The sequence below is a fragment of the Brachycentrus maculatus genome, unplaced genomic scaffold (genome assembly GCF_059751285.1).
Source record: "Brachycentrus maculatus isolate JH-2025_06_01 unplaced genomic scaffold, ASM5975128v1 h1tg000042l, whole genome shotgun sequence".
Taxonomy (NCBI): domain Eukaryota; kingdom Metazoa; phylum Arthropoda; class Insecta; order Trichoptera; family Brachycentridae; genus Brachycentrus; species Brachycentrus maculatus.
This window is the reverse complement of record NW_028280796.1, coordinates 2,045,960-2,065,000: the sequence shown is the minus strand read 5'-3', so window position 1 is coordinate 2,065,000 and position 19,041 is coordinate 2,045,960. Positions and strand designations below refer to the sequence as shown.

At 39.1% G+C, this 19,041-nt stretch overlaps 1 protein-coding gene across 1 annotated transcript in view; it reads right to left on the bottom strand.

The window, feature by feature from the left end:
• Myo10A (unconventional myosin 10A) overlaps positions 1 to 19,041 on the bottom strand; it is a 196,982-nt gene that overhangs the window by 91,020 nt on the left and 86,921 nt on the right. The window contains exons 6-22 of the mRNA XM_088277420.1: positions 17,772 to 17,935; positions 16,936 to 17,165; positions 15,877 to 16,095; positions 15,698 to 15,786; positions 14,643 to 14,781; positions 13,967 to 14,051; positions 12,994 to 13,109; positions 12,760 to 12,907; positions 11,435 to 11,595; positions 10,418 to 10,672; positions 9,117 to 9,430; positions 8,534 to 8,715; positions 7,365 to 8,011; positions 4,399 to 7,283; positions 3,420 to 3,643; positions 2,256 to 2,471; positions 579 to 818 (exon numbers count right to left, since the gene is read on the bottom strand). Of these exons, the coding sequence (XP_088133546.1) occupies positions 579 to 818; positions 2,256 to 2,471; positions 3,420 to 3,643; positions 4,399 to 7,283; positions 7,365 to 8,011; positions 8,534 to 8,715; positions 9,117 to 9,430; positions 10,418 to 10,672; positions 11,435 to 11,595; positions 12,760 to 12,907; positions 12,994 to 13,109; positions 13,967 to 14,051; positions 14,643 to 14,781; positions 15,698 to 15,786; positions 15,877 to 16,095; positions 16,936 to 17,165; positions 17,772 to 17,935 (6,314 nt within the window). The remainder of the gene's footprint in view (positions 1 to 578; positions 819 to 2,255; positions 2,472 to 3,419; positions 3,644 to 4,398; positions 7,284 to 7,364; positions 8,012 to 8,533; positions 8,716 to 9,116; positions 9,431 to 10,417; positions 10,673 to 11,434; positions 11,596 to 12,759; positions 12,908 to 12,993; positions 13,110 to 13,966; positions 14,052 to 14,642; positions 14,782 to 15,697; positions 15,787 to 15,876; positions 16,096 to 16,935; positions 17,166 to 17,771; positions 17,936 to 19,041) is intronic.

Here is a 19,041-nt window from a genome sequence, read left to right as displayed (position 1 = left end):
ATTAAAAATAAATATCAAGCCACTCATTGAACTTTTTACTGTGCAACAGATCTTTTTCAGTAAAACCTGAAGGTTTTTTCTCCATTTGAAAAATATTTAGTATATTTAAAAAATTATTAAACAATACCTTTTCTTCAAAATGCAAAAACAACACTTTCTGCTCTGTAGCGGGTAAATATTAAGTTGAAAATATGCCGCTTTTGCTGGGATAAAGTTCATTTTCTGGGCATTCCGAAAACATGCATAACTGGAAATTGACAATTTTTTATTTATGACGTTGTTGAAAGGATTAAGCGATATGTTCCTCTGCAAGAATGCATCCAAACACGCGTCACAATAGATTTGAAGAAATAGTGGTATTTACCAAGTAAAACATAAATTTAAAATGGTTGGATTTTACAACAATGAGACTGCCAAATCAATTAATGAAACATTAAAAGCCATTAAATGTAAATTCACAGTATAATGGGGATACAGTTTTGATCCACATTTTCTAATAATTTTCGCAACGTAACATGAAAGGTCCGTCAGGAAGCCTAGATGCTTCTGCATCAGATGGTTTAAGGAGTGTCTCCTACCTGTCTGTCCTCTATGCGGAACTTGTCGATGAGCAGCAGCGCGTGGTGCGCCCGGGGCGCGTGCAGAGTGAGGCGCGCGCCGCCGCTCAGGTTGAGCACGAGCGCGCCGGCTCGCGGGCACGCGGCCGAGGCCACGCGCGCGTGCGGCACGGCGCTCACACAGGCCAGAGGCGCGCCGCGGCCTCCGCTTGCCAGCGCCACCCCCCAGTGGGACACGCCCAGCACCGTCACCTCCGGCAACTGGAACAAGCCTCATACTCAGTATCATGCAGCCATACCCAAGCCCTCCCCACGAGTAGAAGAAACTCTACACAAATTTCCTATATTTTTCATTCATAAAAATTAGTCCAATTCCATGTGAAACTCGACATTGCCAGCGCTGAGATTATTCAACATTGTCAGTCGACATTGACATCATGGTGAGTCCCTCATTTCACACAAAGTTCCTATATTTATCGTTCATCAAAATTAGTCCCATTCACATGTTAAACTTGACATTGCCAGTGCTGAGATTATTCAGCATTGTGGGTCGACATTGATATCATGGTGAGTCCCTCATTTTACACAAAGTTCCTATATTTATCGTTTATCAAAATTAGTCCAATTCACATCGCTCACTCCTTTCAAGAACGTCATAAATCAAAAATCGTCAATTTTCAGTTGTGCATGTTTTCAGAATACCCAGAAATTGTACTATATCCCAGCAAAAGAGGCATATTTTTAACTTAATATTTACCCGCTACAGGGCAGAATGTGCTGGTTTTGCATTTTGAACAAAAGGTGGTGTTTAATATTTTTTTTTAATAAACTAGTTATTTTTCCAATGGAGAAAAAACCTTAAGGTTTAACCTAAAAAGATCTGTTGGACAGTAAAAAGTTCAATAAGTGGCTTGATATTTATTTTTAATACATTGTATTATATTTTCAAACTTTAAAAACGTTCTTGAAAGGAGTGAGCGATATGTGAAAATCGACACTCCCAGCGCTGAGATCATTCAACATTGTCAGTAGACTTGAACTTTAATCGTTCCTCTTTCCCCTTTTCATCAAAAGGTGACATATAAATTAGCAGTGTATGACTTACACATATTAGTAATAGTATGGTTATTCACCCTTGAGTGCCTTAGTCATTACTCCTATTCTTATTTTATTTACTAATCTATGCCATTTTATTTCCCATATGGCAGTAATGTTCTTAATCTTGAGCTTCTTCACTCACATCTCCATATTCCATCAAATATATTTTGTTCCCATACCAATAATCTGAAGCGCAAAACAATTCACTTTGCTCTCCCAATTTCGTATTTTTTACCAATTTTACAAAGATTATTGTTAAAAAAATCCTATGTATATAATTTAAACCTAGATTACGGGACATTTTTAAAATTTATGAGACATCTAATTTATGGAAAGCACCGAGGAAAAACATGTTAACAATGGAGTGACAACTATAATGAATCTTAATTTTTTACCGATATTTTATAAAAAAAAACACTTTTCGCTTATTTATCAAATGTTTTTAGTAAACATTTTTGTAAAATGTGAGGTTTTCTTATTGTCGTACATTTTACGATAGTCCCGTATAAAGGTACATTGAAACAAGTCCCATGGTCTAGTGTTAAAAGACATACAGTGAACGACTAAGTTGTAAACATGACAAAAAAAAACTAAAGTCACCTGTGGCGAGCCTTCCACCAAGAACAGTCTGGCAAAGTACAGCGGCCAGGCGCGAGCCATCTCCAGCACGCGGCGCAGGAGGTGCGCCCGGTGCCGCGGCATGGTGCGCGTGTCGTCCAGAGACACGCCCAGGGCGCGCAGACCCGCCGCTCCGGCGCGCGCCTCGGACGTGGACAGGCGCAGGGTCGGAGAAGAGCCCAGCACGTCGTTTACCACCTGCAATTAACAGTCAATCAATATAAATAAGACCACAACATTTTGAGCGTGTCCAAATACTGTCCAAATGTGTGCCTGCAGTTCGGTGTTTCCATAGACAGAATTTTGGAATCTAACTGTTACAAGTTTTTTTGTTTTCTTTAATGACTCAAAAATGTAAGATTTTAAAGAGGATTAACTGTATAGAAGAAGTGGATAAACTTTGCGATTATGTATGAAGAAGAGGATGAAGGCAAGAAGATCACCAACAAATTGATAATTCGGCAATTGAATTTGAGGCAGATGACCCAAAACATTAAATTATTTATTGATTTGGCGTTTAATTTGTGGAACTACATAATTTATTTGTCACAAATTTTTATTTTTATGTAGACCCTAAAAATAAGTGTTTGATTTTAACATTTGAAATATAAATTGTAAAAGAAAAACACTGTTTTTTACCACTTGAATTATATTTATTTAATTATAACGACTAGTTTCGGATGCTATGCTTCCATATGCAGGTCTAAATATGAACTTGTCATTATAATCAAATACATATCAACTCAAGTGGTAAAAAAAAACAAGTGTTTATTTTACAATTTCGTCATGTCTTACCACAAAGTGAATGGCGAAACAATAAATAAAAATATATTATTTATTGATTCGGCATTAACTTTGTGGAATGACTTGTTGATAATTTTTTAATACTTAAACACTTGAATATACCGCTTAATAAGTTTTATTTATATATACGACTAGTTTTGAAAACTTACAGATGTTTTCACCTTCTGGTAAAAATTCAAACAGTTTTAATTTTTACCAGAAGATGAAAACATCTGTAAGTTTTCGAAACTAGTCATATATATAAATAAAACTCATTAAGTGGTGTATTCAAGGGTTTAATTTTTGAAAAATAATAAATAAAAATATAAAATATGAGTCCACTGAATGTATTGTATTTTTTACCTGGCAGAAAATGAGATGCATCAGTTTTGGCGATTGGACTTCCTCGAGTGGGGTGAAGAATTCTTTCCTGACGCAAAGCTTCCATGGCACTCTGTTGTAGGTCAGGCGGTTTGCCAGCGAGGGGCTCGGCAGTGTTCCGCCGGACGTCTTGGGAGTGGAAATTATAGCCTGGGTTTCTTGTATCTTCGGAGCGGGAGAGCTGAGATATCCACGGTACTCTTCCACTAAAAAAAATATATGAAATTGATAATCTAAAAGATAAATTAAAATGTATTATTTTGACAGAAGCATACGCCACCATATTATTCCATAAACAGTCTGAACTTAAATTTAAAATATAAAAAATTCCAGAGATATTTTGGTTGCCTCTAGCATATACCAAAGTTTTATTTTTAAGAAATGTCATAAAAAAATATCTTAACACATTGTTTGCAGGAAACGCTAAAAAGTGTAATTTAAATGCTGTTGGTAGAGAGTGAGAGACACTTATAAGCGTTCTATTTGTTTACTTTTGGTACAGCACAATACGCCAAAAAACATTGCACATAGCGGTTACTCGTGATTAGGTTACTTGCAATTAGTATTTGGCCTTAATTAGTATCCTAATTAGGGTCGGGGTTGATGAAAAAATTGATCAACAACAATGTGTGTTAATTTAAAAATTAAAAAAAAACACGAGATAATTACAAAACCCTGCAATAACTGCAAATAAAATCTGCTTTTATCATACCTAAAAGGGGTTCTTAAATTTTAATGATGTCTGTATGGTATATTATGTGCTGAGAAAGATAACCAATAAAATTTATAGTATTTCAAGTCAATTTGCTTCAAAGTATGTTTGTTATGATCTATCCGGGTGAAATTCAATGGAATGATCGACCTATCCGTTGGATATGAAATTGGTGGGCAAAAAAGTTGTGTAGTTAGATCCTTTTTTTAAGAAATACAGAATTCAGTGTTAAAAATTCATTATATATACCATCTATACGGTCTGTTCGGTCAGTCACATGTGTGGAAACGGAACTCCTTCTCTCGGCTTCCAATCTCCTGTCCCTTTCTTTCTGCGCCATGTGAGTCTTGAATGTCGGTCTCTCCACATTCTTGAGGGGTTCCCTATCTCTGTGGTTGAATCTATTTTCCATTCTTGAAATTTCTTGCGATTTGCCCATGAGCATATCCCTCGAGTTCTTCCTTCCGTCCATCTTATCGTGGAACTTGGTGCCATCGTAACTGTCACGGGAGATTTTATGTTTCTTCTGCTCGGGGCTGTGGTTGTTTTGGCTGCGGTAACCGTTTTGAGCGTACGAAGAGCTCTGCTTCCTTATGTTGGTGTCCATGTCATCGTCGGCGGCGGATACGGATTCGTCCCATTTAGGACTCGATCTGGATTTGGTAACTTCGTACCTTTCAAAGTCATCGTGGACGAGTCTGTAATTATCACTGTTTTTAGCGTATATTTCACTCGCTGTTTCTTTATCCCAATCGTCTTTGGGAGACGTGGACATTTTACGATGGTTCTCAATGTGGTTCTTTTTATCGTACATTTCATTTTTGCCGGGCGGCGAATAACTCTTCAGCTCCCTGTGGTTCCTCTCTATTTTCTGCTCAGACTTTTCAATATCTTGATCCCACGAATCGGACATCTTGAATGAGTCCTTCCTGTCGCGGCGCCTGTAGTCTGTATCCAAGAAGCGACTAGCGAATCCGTCATTAGCTAGTCTCGGAGATTCTTTAGCGAACGATTGAGAGTATTCCTCTCTGCGCGAGCTTCGGTAATCTTCTCTGGCGTATTTCTGAACGTTTTCTACATTTTGGACTTCCCAGTTAGCGTGGAAACCATTTCTTTCCCGACCATTTGTGCCGTAGTTCTCCCTGTTTTGGTGGACTCCGTAGGTGTCCCTTTCTTGGCGCATCTGCATGAAGCTGGCCGGTTCTACCGGAGCGGGCGGTCCCGGTAGCGGAGGGGAGTGTGGCGGAGGCGGTGGAGGCCTGTTAGGGGGCGGAGGCGGAGCGGGGCCCAGAGGGGCAGGGGGGAGACTGTGCGGACCGACAGGCATCGGTGGAGGAACGGGTCTCCAATTACCAGTAGGCGATTGAGTCTTCTCCATTTTTTGAATCTGCGATCTTACGCTGGGCATATCGGGCCCTTCGGATGAAGTATCAACCGTATCCCACCTTCCTCCCAGCTGCTGCTCCAGCATGAGCTTTCTGGTATCTTCCAACTTGTTTACGACCCTCGCCGGTTTATCTACTTTGGAGGACGTGCTCCTGACCGAATGATTGGCGGTGACTTGCTCGAGTCTCTGTCGCATTTCCGAACTGAGCTTCAGTTTCCCGACACTACCCGGCGAAGGCCTCTGAGCTCCGACTTCGAAGCTCTTTTTAGACCTGTGGACGTGAGACACGCTGATCTCTTTTGTTTGGTTTGACATTGTTATATTGTCCACCTCAAATTCATCCCATTCGATGCCAAATGGGGAACTTTCGGAGTTGTTTCTGCTGTCTCGGGAGACGTGATGCGAAGGTGGAGAGTTCATATTCTGCAGAGAGTTGGGTCCCAGACCGGATTGGGGTGTCGTCTTTCTGTGATGCTGTCTGATCTTGAATTGCATGAAGTCCTCTCCGTTTTCGGGAGTCTCATTCTGCGGAGGCGGCCAACGCCACTTGCCGATCCTGACAGTCTTGGCTCTTCCATACGGGTCCAGGAACGGTCTGGCCTCGTTCGGATCGCTCAACTCTAGAGGCGGGGGCATCGGAGGAGGAGGCGGTGGCGGAATACCTCCCTTCGATGCCATAGAAATATTGCTTTCGGTAGAAGCTTTTCTAGATTTCAAGTCGCTCAATACTGACGAAAAAGAATTGTTGGAGTTGCTCTTATTGAAACTGGGCTTCCTGGGAGGAGGGTGATGCATCTGGGCCCTGACAACGGTGCTCCTCGAATCTGCGGGGGGAGGAGAGCTAACTTCCGCCCCGACAACTTGTTGAGACAGCAAAGTTTGCAAAGCCTGATTTTGGGCCAACAACTGTTGCTGAATTTGAATATTTTGAGCCATGGCACTTTGGAGGAACGCTCTTTGCAGATTTTGCTGGTAAGCGGCGATGTCTCCATTCTGCGGCGGTAACTGCACTCCTTGCATACTGTATATGGGAACAAACCCTTCATTAGGCGTGGACGCCGACATCATGGGCATCATCATAGGCTGGGGACTCATAATCCCGCCAGCCATCGGATTGAAACTGAAGCTAGATGGTCCGGCGGAACTCGTCTGATGAGTAGTGCCGCCGCCTTTGATAGCTCCGACTAAATTATCTTTTTCGGTCAATCTCTTCAAACTATCATTAACAAAGATCGGTTGGAAAAGATCGGTAATGTAATCGTCTACCGAAGAAGCTCTTTCGTTCTCGGGTTGACTAGCTTCCGTGAAAGACGCAACTTCTTGATCGAGACAGGATGACCCTCGGCTCGTGGGTCTTCCTTTGACTCCACCGCCACCTTTAATAATATCTTGCATCTTTTCCGCATTGATGAATACGTCCATCAACTCGTCGGACATATCAGAATCGTAGATACTGTTCATGAAGTTGTCAAAATCGTTTCTCTCATCTTCGGTAGAACTGGAATCAAAATCGAACAGGACACTAGGCCTTCTATTGATGCTGATGTCTGAGAAATCGTCATCCCCTCCTTTGATACTAGCTGCGAGCGACCTGGCATCGGAAAGTTCGTCTAAATTCCCATCGAGCACAGGTGAGAATAGCTCGTCGAGGAATTGGTCCACATCCGAGGCTTGACTGGGAACTCTCACTCGACGTACGTGCGAAGCGAGACTCGGAGCTTCGGAAGTGTCACTCATAGCTGAAGACCTGTGAAAAATATAACATATTAACACCTCAAATTACTAAGTGGTACTATGAACATACGTGGAATAGTATTTTAGCCCATACCTTACGCCTCCAAATTCGGAATTCTTTTCAATATGAGCTCTACTAGAATGGGATCCTGCGGGTGCCCTCTTCCCGGCATACTGAGACTTGATGTATCTCGGTGTTCCTCTGTTTGAAGTTCCAACGCTAGAATTAATATCCGGATATTCGAAATCCATTTCTTGCTTGGACATGTATGTATTGTTAGAAACGGCCAATACTGGTTCGATTTGTCCAGTTAACTGCTCGACAGAATGATATCTGTCATTCAAACGAGATTGGGATAGTCCCATATCCGCTAGATTAGTCGGGGAGGGAGGGCTTTCAACTCCGAGAAGGTTATCCAAGGACCTGCTTCTCACTTTTTCGGCACTGTTATCGAAATACCTCTCATTCAGAGCAGACTCCCTGGAAAGTACATCGTGAGATGTCTTCCTACTGGAGTTGTATTCGATTTCCGTTTGAATCATGTTTTTAGGACTGGTGGAAGTTTTCCTGCTGGGAGATGTGTATTCCGATAGCATTTCATTGTTGGATGTCTTTCTGGACGAGGATTGCATAGAGAACTCCGATTTGTCTCTAGAAGTCTTTCGGGAATCCGGCAATGGTCCCAAGAGGTCTTCAGCATAGCTGGAAACCGATTTGGCCGGTGGCTCTGGAGGTGGAACCTACAAAATGAGAAATATTAATTAGAATTCTCTAAAGAAATTAAATAGAGAACTGCTATAACCTTACCTGATGACGTGTTAATATTACTATTCAATCAAATTATTTATAAACAAAATTTATAGGTAGATAAACTTATAAAGAGGTATTGCAGTGTATCATTATTTTATAAATATTACTTTTAACATAAACTCTTTACTAATGCGTGAAATATTCATAAAAATAAAGTTAAAAAATCATTGATTATACCTTCAAAGTTCATGAATATAATTAGTCTCAAATGTTAGTTACACCTCAAAATTACAAGGATTTTGAATATATGATATGCAAACAAGAGGAAGAGCTCCCTATGGGTTCTTTATTTTCACCAATATCTCTATAAACGGCTTTGAAACAGTATTAAGTATTAAAATAATGAAGCTGTGTAAACAATATTTAATAATATATTTTGTGGATTTTGAACAGATGCGATTATAAAGTAATTAGGTAATGACTAATAAAATTATCATCTTTAATATAGTTACCTGAGGTCTCCTCGGGTTATGTTCAGGGGTCTGTTCCCTCCCCTCGCCTACGTCTCCCCTGATTGGGGGCTGAGGAGCCCCCCTGCGCCCCACCCTGAGGGTGTCACTGCGCATAGCGGGGAATGCGGGGCAAAGCTCCATCTCTCCCACCAGATCCAACACATAGTCCAGCCCGCAGGAATCTGAGAAAGAGAAACAAGTAATTTATTCAGCTGAGTTAAACCATTAGTTTTATATTAAAAATAAGAGAGAATGTGATATGGTGAATGGTGAGATGAGAGATATCAGCAGATTCAATTTATTGAATTCTCACTGATTGGAGTGTTGATTCCCTATGGGACTAACTAAAAATTACATAGTAATTAATAGTACCCCGCTTCGGATCACGTGTAATTTTTGTATGATCAGTACGGGAAAGGTTAATCACAAGTGGGTGGGTGTGGGTGTGATGACATGGGTCCATCCTTATTCATTGTAGAAGAAGGGGGAGTATGTTTAATGGAGAATAAATATAGTATTAGTGATGGGTGGGGAACGTTTAATAAATCAAATTTGAAAAACAATAACAAAATATGGTTCTCACCAGTGACGACTCCGTTGTCTTCAAGTACCACGGTCCAGCCCTCGTCCTGGTCCACCCCGGCGGCGAGCACGGCTGCGGCGGCCGCGTCCTCGCACGTGGTCCACGCGTCCACGGCGACCGCGTGCTGGCCGCCGTCGGGCGTCTGCAGCGGCAGGGCCGCACCGTGCCCGCGCCGAGCGCCGCGCCACTCCAGCGCCGTGGGCGGGTAGCGCCGCGCGGCGGGCGCGGGGGACGGCGGACAGCGCAGCAGCAAGGCCTGCAGGGCGGAGCGCTGGGCGGGGGGAGCGTGGTCCGTGATGAACTTGAGCAAGTATCTGCGAGAAAAAAAGAAGAAAGGATTAAGAAAGGTGTGTTGAGATGGTTTGGATATGTAGAACAAACGAGTGAAGAAAGAACGGTAAAACAAATTTATGAGGCAAATGTACTTGGAAAAGGAGCAGAGAAAGACCGATAAAAACTTGGCACGATCAGGTATATCAAATACTTGAAAGCGGTCAGGTAAGGAGTCAAAATAATCGGCTGGTATGTATGAGGAGATGCATGAACGTGAAAGAGGCGAAAAATGTTTGCAAAGACAGAGTGGTGTAGCCTTCTATTCTCTCTGCTTACCCCTGAGTGAAAGCAGCGTGATGGTTAGTTAGTTATAGTCATTTATATCGCCATTGCCAAAAGTGCCATGTCTAAGCTAGACAAAATCTGGAAAGGCCGGGGTGTGAGTAACAACACCAAGATAAACTTGTCAGGGGTTTGATCCACTCCATTTTTCTCTATGCTGCTGAAACATGGACCATAAAAGCAGCCGAAAAGAGAAAAATTGACACTTTCGAAATGTGGTGTTGGAGGCGCATGCTTCAAATTCCATGGACAGCTAGATGCGCCAACGAGTCCATTCGTCTGCGATAGCTTGACTCTGCACACGACAGATTCTTCAGGTCTTTGGAAACGTTGCCCGTGGCAATAAGGATAGCCTGAAAAAGACTGGTTGTGATTGGTAGCCTGTAGGGGAAGAGAGGGAGAGGAAAATCCCCCACACGATGGACCGATCAAGTTAAGACAGCAGCAGGCACATCGGTGGTTGGAACGCAACGTGCAGCGCAGTTGAGGTATAATGGAGAAGAGTCATTGCATCGACAAGCGTAACAACCATCAGTAATTAGAACGAAGACAGAGAAGAAGACTAATCATTTGAAATTCGGTTTATGACAAGATGCACGGATAAAAAAAAACAATGTATATTTGAATAGACCGTGTTTTGGCATAGTTAATCTACCATCTACGAGGATACTTGAATCGTCACTTACTTGCTCAAGGCGGGTCCTGGCTGGAACGAGGATAGACAATGGTACATGAGTTGCCACACCCTCTCCGAGTTGTCGTTCCGGTAGGCCTGGTTGCACAGCTGCACCAGCAGCTCGTCCCGCAACCCTCGGGAGGCCAGTCCTTTGTGCACAATGTAGTCGGCCAGCGCCTTCTCGCGAGCGCCACTCAACTGAGTGTCGTTGCACCAGCGAAGAATCAACTTAAACACGGCCAACGAGTCTTGGAAATCTTGATCCCTGGAAAAAGGATGTCATTAAGGAAAAAAATTAATGCCCATTACATGTAAATCTTTAAAAAATATATAAAATAAAAGAAAAAGACTATTAAACCATTAATCAAATAAAACAATAAACCTTGAGTGTGAGTCCCTCTCCAAGCACAAGAGCTCAGTCTCTTTTTTGGAGAGGCACAGCGAAACTAAAATTATAAGTTTGCCATGTGTATAAATGTATAGAAATTGTAACAAATTGTATAAAAAAAATGTAAATATATATATTTTTTTTAAATTAAAAATTATAAAATTACATCAACAATCTTTTTGTTTGGCAGTTACATAATTAGCATGCAGCCTGTTAGAGCTTCAGTAGTACACAGTTTGTGCAGGCGTACTGTGCGGTACGCTACATTCAAACTACAATTTTTTTGGACTCAGTGTTGACATCGTAATGATTTTTCCTTTAAAACATACAGTTACATGATAAAATTGGGCTATATTGATCTCGGTCGCTGACAAAATAAGTCCGCATCTTGAGTGAATGTGAGAGGAACATATTCTTAAGAAGAAAAAAATATTATGTAAAACATAAAAATAAATAAATAAGTCACACCGCATGGTATAAATCTCACATAAATGATTTGAATTTGAATGTCTATGGTAGCCCCAAGGCTCGGTTTTTGTAGTGTTGTGTCGCTGATTGTTTTGCAACCTGTAAATTAATTTGTGGTTTGGAATAATAAATTGGTGATTCTGCGGTTTTATTATAGTATGTATTATTTACCTTGCTGCAGCTTTGGACAGGAATGGAGCTGTGATCGGTTCCCTCCTCACCCCAAACTCTGTCCCCTTGAAGTAGACTGAACTGAACTTTCCAAAAGAAAACTGGTCCAGATCGGAAGGAAGCTGCAGATTGTGATCCGTCGCCTCCACTTGCCCAACCACCTGGAGCAAATTGCGATATGTTTTTGATTATCTACCTTTAAACGTTTTAGTTCTGAGATTTTTTCTTATTTGTATGCTAAAATTGCGGATTTTTTTTTTGTTGCAAAAATTGTCCTTGTAGTGAGTATAAAATCAACAAAAAAATCTCAAATATTGATCAATTTTAGTATTTCTTTCTGATATTGGTGGAGAACACAAACTACTCAAATAAAATAGCATTTTGTGATAAACATACTTATATATATTTAAAAATTCAATTTGAGAAGAAAAAAACAGAAAATGTTCACTCACAAGAATGCGTCAAGGTCGTGTAAAATTGGCTCATCCTTGGAATTTTCATTATCGAATGTTTACCAATCCTCCGATTGGTAAACATTATTATTTCATCGTTACTATCACTGTTTTGAGTATAACAAACGCTTTCAACATCACTATCAGATGAATCCGACATTGCAAGGGCGAAAACTATTGGTTTATTTATATTTTTCACTATAATTTTTCAGTTATTGACAAATCGAAACTTTAGAAACACGCACGCTGCAACACAATTTCTCAGTATATGAACCAATTTTGAAACATTGTTCTTGATTCACTAGAACATCACTAGAGACATCTATTGGTGAGATGTAAAGAAGGTTTTTACTAAGCAGAAACTCTTTATCTTTTACATGGGTGTAAAGTGATGACTTAAACCAGCCTATGACGGTCGTCAGCCCCGTAAATGCCCAGACTTCCATATTTTTCTTCATCTTTGATGAGTTGTTAAAAAATATTATGAAAATAACTCCTGTAATTGGAGATAATCCAGATTTTGTGAACAAGTATTTGGACACACTCAAAATGTTGTAAATAAATTATCTGGTCAAATTATAAGCTTATTAATAAAAATGAAAATGGTATTTTCTGGCGTTTCTCATGTGTGTGATTATAATCCAGGATTCGAACTACACAAACACACATATATAAGAGTTTCTGCTTAATAAAAAGCTTCTTTACATCTCACCAATACAATTTCTCAGGTTGACCCCCAAAATACACTGGTGTCATCATTGATATATTAAAGGGCCGCACTTGTGGCGAAGTATACTGGAGTGGATATATTAATATAACGGTTAATAAAAATAAATGCTCTATTATCCCCGTAACTTTTATCGTAATAAGTACCTTTACTAGTTGCCTGTCTGCGTGAGGTGGCGTCCATTGGTCCAGCTTGGAAAGGATAAATGCTAATTCTGCCGGAATATCCAGGTGATGTACTGCAGCAGTCGTACGCTCCAAACGTTCCCTGGCTTGTCTCTGTTCTGCTCGTTTTCTGCAAACATTTTCACATTACTTCCCATTTACACTCCCAATATGTGCAACATTCAGATAAAACATTTTTTAGTGAATATTCCTTACTGAGCAGCCTTCTGGGCTTCGGCCCTTTGCCTGTGTTGCTCCTTGAGGGCTCCGAATCGCTTCCTGGCTCGCCTGCCTCTGACGAGGGCTTGAGCTTGCACGATTCCCTCAATCATCTGTCGAAAAAAGAATCAATAGTTTATTATTTTATATAACTGCATCATTTTAAACTGTCGAAAATTAATGTAAATAATATCCTATGTAAGTACTTCTATTAAATTACAATTTTGTACTTCTATCAAATTACAATTTGTCTGCCTCCGTAGTGTAATGGTCAGCACGCTCGGCTACCGTTCTGGAGGTCCCGGGTTCGATTCCCAGGGGGGGTCAAATAAATATAAGTGATTTTTTCACTCTACTATTTATTCAATATTACCCTGGACTGGTACCTGAAGCGGAGGGCTGATCACCTTTCTTTTGTGCGTTAAAGATCAAGATAACACTGCTTTTATTTGATGCAGTGCCCTATGCACCATTGGGGTGCGAATAATGGTTTGAATGAAAATTACAGTTATTCTTAACTAACATACCATCACACCGAGAGAGGCATAGGCAGAGAGAATGGAACGCCACACCAATCTGTCTTTGCAAACAAATTTGCCTCTTGAACATTCATGCATCTTCTCATACATGACTTCTTGATCGCATTGTGACTGCATTCAGTCTGCTATAATTCTTATTTTTCCAACCCCATGTTTGATTTCCATACATTAGGGTTGGAACCAGGACTCTGTAGTGTACTGCCAGTTTAGCTTTCACTGACAGGTTTTTATTAGCTTCAACTGATTTCAGTGCACCATTCAATCTGTTCCCAGCATTCACTCCCTTTTCTATATCTTTATCAATATTTTTAACACAAGAAAACATTTTCCTCAAATACAAATCATCTAAGTGTTCCAAAACTTAACTCTATTTTATATCACTGAACTACATAATTTCCAGACTACAAATATGAGTATGTAAAAGTTGTAACCTTGTTATATTTTCTTCTGTGTGAAACTCCACGCCACCAAGACTGTATAAGCAAAGTGCTCCGAGCCAACGCTCCGTAGTGTTTCCTAAATGAAAAAAGAGTAAAATAAATAAAGTAATATGGAAGTATGGGTAAGGGATACTAGTTTATGTGTAAGGTAATAGCAACTATTGGTTTGGAAGAGGTAAAGGAGGAAAGAGGCAGCAATAGCTAGGGTACAAGACATATCGCTCACTCCATTCAAGAACGTCATAAATAAAAAAACTTGATTTTTCAGGAGACCGTTTTTAAAGTTTAAAAATATAACACAATGAATTAAAAATAAATATCAAGCCACTTATTGAACTTTTTACCGTGCAACAGATCTTTTTAGGTAAAACCCGAAGGTTTTTTCTCCATTTCAAAAATATTTAGTTTATTTAAAAAAAATAATTAAACAATACCTTTTCTTCAAAATGCAAATTCAACAATTTCTGCCCTGTAGCGGGTAAATATTAAATAAAAAATATGCCTCTTTTGCTGGGATATAGTACATTTTCTGGACATTCCAAAAACATGCACAACTGAAAATTGATGATTTTTTATTTCTGACGTTCTTGAAAGGAGTGAGGGATATTAATGAAAGGAATCAATTAAACCAATCAGGTCTCAGCCAAAATAAGATGAGATGGCGTACCGGGCAAGGTAGCCTCGCATGTGCTTCTGCAACGTGACAGCCGCGACCTTGAGCTTATCTCCTCTTCCCATTTCCAGATTCCTCTGCAAACTCTCCCTGAGGAACACCCTGGTCGCTCCCAACTGATAGTCTGGACCGGCTGGGAACAAACGGGAATTTCATTATAATCTCAGATGAAATTTGATTTTTTTTTTTGTTCCATGCAATGCAAATAAGAAAGTTTTTTTGAAAAAATCATTGAAAAAAATCAGAATCTGATGATTTTCGAATAATGGCAGAATTAGAATAATCATTGTTCAAACTGATGTGCTTTTACTGTTTACATCAGTGGCCTAGTTCCAAAAAAATGTAATTTATATTTGAAGCACTAACTTTGTGATTTTCCATTTTATAATTAAAATGTAACTTTGTTTTAAAATCAGTGATTTTTAAAACGTTACATTTTAATTACCAAAAAAATGTGTAAAAATTTAAGTTTAGCACTATTCTAGTCCCACAAAAATGCATCTTCTTCTTTCTGGCTCCATCCCAACTTATCGTCTTTGTTGACTGTTGGGGTCAGCTCTCCTTGTCCTCAGGTTGTAGGTCCTTCTATAGTGGACAACGTCACCTAGGCCATGCCTTCGAATTGTGTTATCTTTACTGTAGCATCCGTGAATTCTTTGGTCTTTCTCAAGATGTCTTTTGAGGAAGAATGCATGGCGAAAGATGCAACTTATATAACATTATTAATTGATTTTTGATATAAACATGTATCCATTCTCTCAATTATATGAAGATACAATTCAAAATATCCACTCAATTCCTAGATAACTCTATTGTACTGAGCTATCAACACATATTTTGGCTAGATTTCTCTCTTAAAACAAGTGACAATATTTCATTAGTTGATATTATTGAATGAATTTTTTTTTTTTTATCTGTTTTTTGCAGATACTTTGTGGCACATTTTATCAACTTTATAAAATAAAACAACTTCTATAAAAGTCCTAACAGTCTATAAAAGTGGTTAAAACAAAGTTGTTTTATTTTATAAAGAAAAATATTCTGATTACCTGTTCCCGAAGGAGGTGCAGATGTCAAAATAGACCGACAAACTTCTCTGAAAGGAGTCCCTCGAGCTATCGCATTTGGCAGCAAATATCTGGAAATAAACATGGATATTAGCAGTGCAGAAATATAATATAAAAAAACTGATATTCCTTAGTAATGATAAATTGCAGCCAAGTATTACCTGTATCTCTCAACGAACGGGTGGAACTTCAGTCTGACGGGATAACCACATTGTCTGATTTTGATAGTGTCCAACATGCCGGTATATCGGAGCTGCTGCAGCACGCACGGCATGTCGAACCTCATGGGAGTCTTGTCCACGTTGGGCTTTATGCATCGCACAAACCACGGGTTACTTCTGGACATGGACTCCAACAACTGCTGTAGGCTATCGGAGAACCTAGACAAATGAAGAAGATGGAGAGTGAACAAATGCTGATAGGTATGTGAGACAGCATGCCAGACAAGTGCAGGCAGGTAGGTATCTCAAGTTTTTGTCTGTTAGCAAATTATTGTACAGTGTCACAGCCTGAATTCTTATTTTGAATGAGTATATTAAAAGAAGTCACATATTAGGCTTCTGCAATAAGAATTACATTACTTATTAATTCCTTTAGCAGGTAGTATGAGGGGGTACAGCCATATCACAAAATCAGGAGTAGTGAAACAAAAATTATAATTCATGTTAATTATGAGTAACGCAAACTAAAAGACTATATTTAAATTACATACATATTTTAGCTATGTAAAATTTGCATCTATTGTTGTTCCAGATTTTGTTATTAATTTGCTGTCGATTTGTTATTAATTATATGAATTTCATCAAATTTACATTGGAAAAAACAACTTTTCGGTGTTTGATCATTTACGGTTAGTAGCGAAAAGCCATATAGTCGGCTTAAGGTGGTTAATATGTTATGTGGTACCCATATATTCTAATGAAGAATACAAAGAAGCAGACCATGTTCTGACAAGGATTTAAAGAAAGACCATGAAACATTTAAAAGTACATACTGTTGGTAGAGAGCGGGAGATGCTTATAAGGGTTCTATTTGCTTACTTTTGGTAGAGAGCAAGAGATGACAAAAAACATTGTACAGATCAGAATCAGGTTTACGGTTACTAATGATAAGTTTCCTGAGGGTCGGGGGGCAGACTGCCTGAGTATATTTAAGAATCGAGGTTGATGAAAAAACTGCCGGACAACAATGTGATAAGAAAAATAAAGAGATAAATTTACCTGGCTGCGACGGTTGGCGTCCTAGGTTTCATGGTGACGAATCTTCCGTTGGCTCCTCGGGGCGTCCCCTTGCCCCCGTGGTGCTGCGCCCTCAGCCTCTCCGACATGGCGGCCACCATCTCCACCCGGCTGCTGCAGAGCAACTCGATCACATCCTGCCGCAGCTGGTCGCGGTTCTTGTCCAGGAAGCCCTCCACCGAGTACCACACCTGCCCGGCATAGTGCCGAATCTGCAATACACAATGGATATTATTTCAACCATTTTGTAGAGAATCATCATAATAATTAAGTACTGAGGTAGGATAAAAATGGCAATAGGAAGCGCCTGATATGATGAGGTAAGACTTTAAAGGATTCATATGTACAAGAGATGAATCTTACAAACTAAAGAATAACTGAGAGGCAATTTTTTTTTCATTAATATATTTTTTTCTCTTTTATTATATCATTGGGATAATGGATAGCCCACAACTTAAATTTCTTCAAGTCCAGGTAACAATTAACGTAATTGAATTTTTTACTTAAAACACCATTTTTATAATGAAAAAATATGTTTTTCTTCAAAATATATACATGGTTTAGAAAAAAAGAGTTATTGAAAGGTAAGGAGTTAAAAAAAAATTAAAAAATACTTTTTCAACACATATTCCCAAAAAAAAAACATTTTCGATATCTATTTTAATAAATAGTAATCTCTTGCAAACTTAAATATAACAGAAAAGTGAGTATTTTTTTGCGGATATATTTTTCTCTTCATATCACAGATTAAATAATAATATTCAACAAATATTGTGGACAAAAATGTAATACATATCATTTAATGTGCAATAACCTACCCCAAACTCTTTCCCTCCTACTCTGGGTCTAGAGTACAGCTCGTTGAGGGCGTGGTTGTAATGGCACTTCTCCAAAAAGGAATTGTCTGACGCTCGGGGGAAGTTGGACTCATCGTCCAAGAGATGGAGTATCCCCACCGGTTTCTTACTGAGCAGTTGAATAACTGAAAAGAAAGAGAACCAAAAACAAATGAAGAGAATATCAAAAATAAATTATAGAAAATCGAATGTATTAAACAGTAATTTGTTTATTTTGATTTTGTTATAGTGTGAATCTCATTATTTTATTTATTTCCTGGTTGATAAATAAATAATATCACACCATACAAAACAACAAGCCACTTAGTTTGCATCATATTGTCTCATGCATTCTCAGCAATCATTTTATCATTTATTTTGCTAACGCACTAGTCACTCTTAAAAAGATAATTTTGCGTACGCCATATATTGGCGAAAATATAAGCTTTTCATTCATGTCACAGTCTACGCAGAACTTATCAAATACATGCCAGGCACCATGGGATGGATGTAATCTGTCTACAAAACTGGTTTTACAGGTTTATTTCCCGCCAATCGCAAAATGAATATAAGAAGAAAAAAAATCCAAAATATCTTTCATATTTACCTTCCCTATCTTTACTTTTCTACTTGCAGACAAAATATAGGCTTGGCGGATTATTCTCTTTAAAAAAAAACACATTCATACATACAACTTTGAGTAATATGCAATGAAACTACATAACTATGTTCTCTTATCCATAAAGTCTTTAAATAGTGAATCTTTGTACAAAAGACCTATCAATAAATGAATAATAGAGGTAGGAAGAAACAAAATAGATTCTGTCATTTGGCCTCACATCTATGAATACATGACTGTTGATAGATAAGTACCTAAAATTACTTACTCAATTGTTCTTTACATCTAAAGTTTCTTTACATCTCACCAATAGATGTCTCTAGTGAAGTTCTAGTGATTCAAGAACAAGGTTTCTAAATTGGTTCATATATATAGAACTTCCAAGAATTTGAGTAGTGTGGTTGTCAATAATGGGTAGAATTGGTGAATGTTACACATGTGTAAAGTGATCACTTAAACCAGACTATGACGGTCGTCAGCCCCGTAAATGCCCAGACTTCCATATTCTTCTCAATTGATTAAGTATTGTAAAATAGGGGATTTGTCCGCCTCCGTAGTGTAATGGTCAGCACGCTCTGCTACCGTTCTGTAGGTCCCGGGTTCGATTCCCAAGGGGGGTAAAATAAATATAAG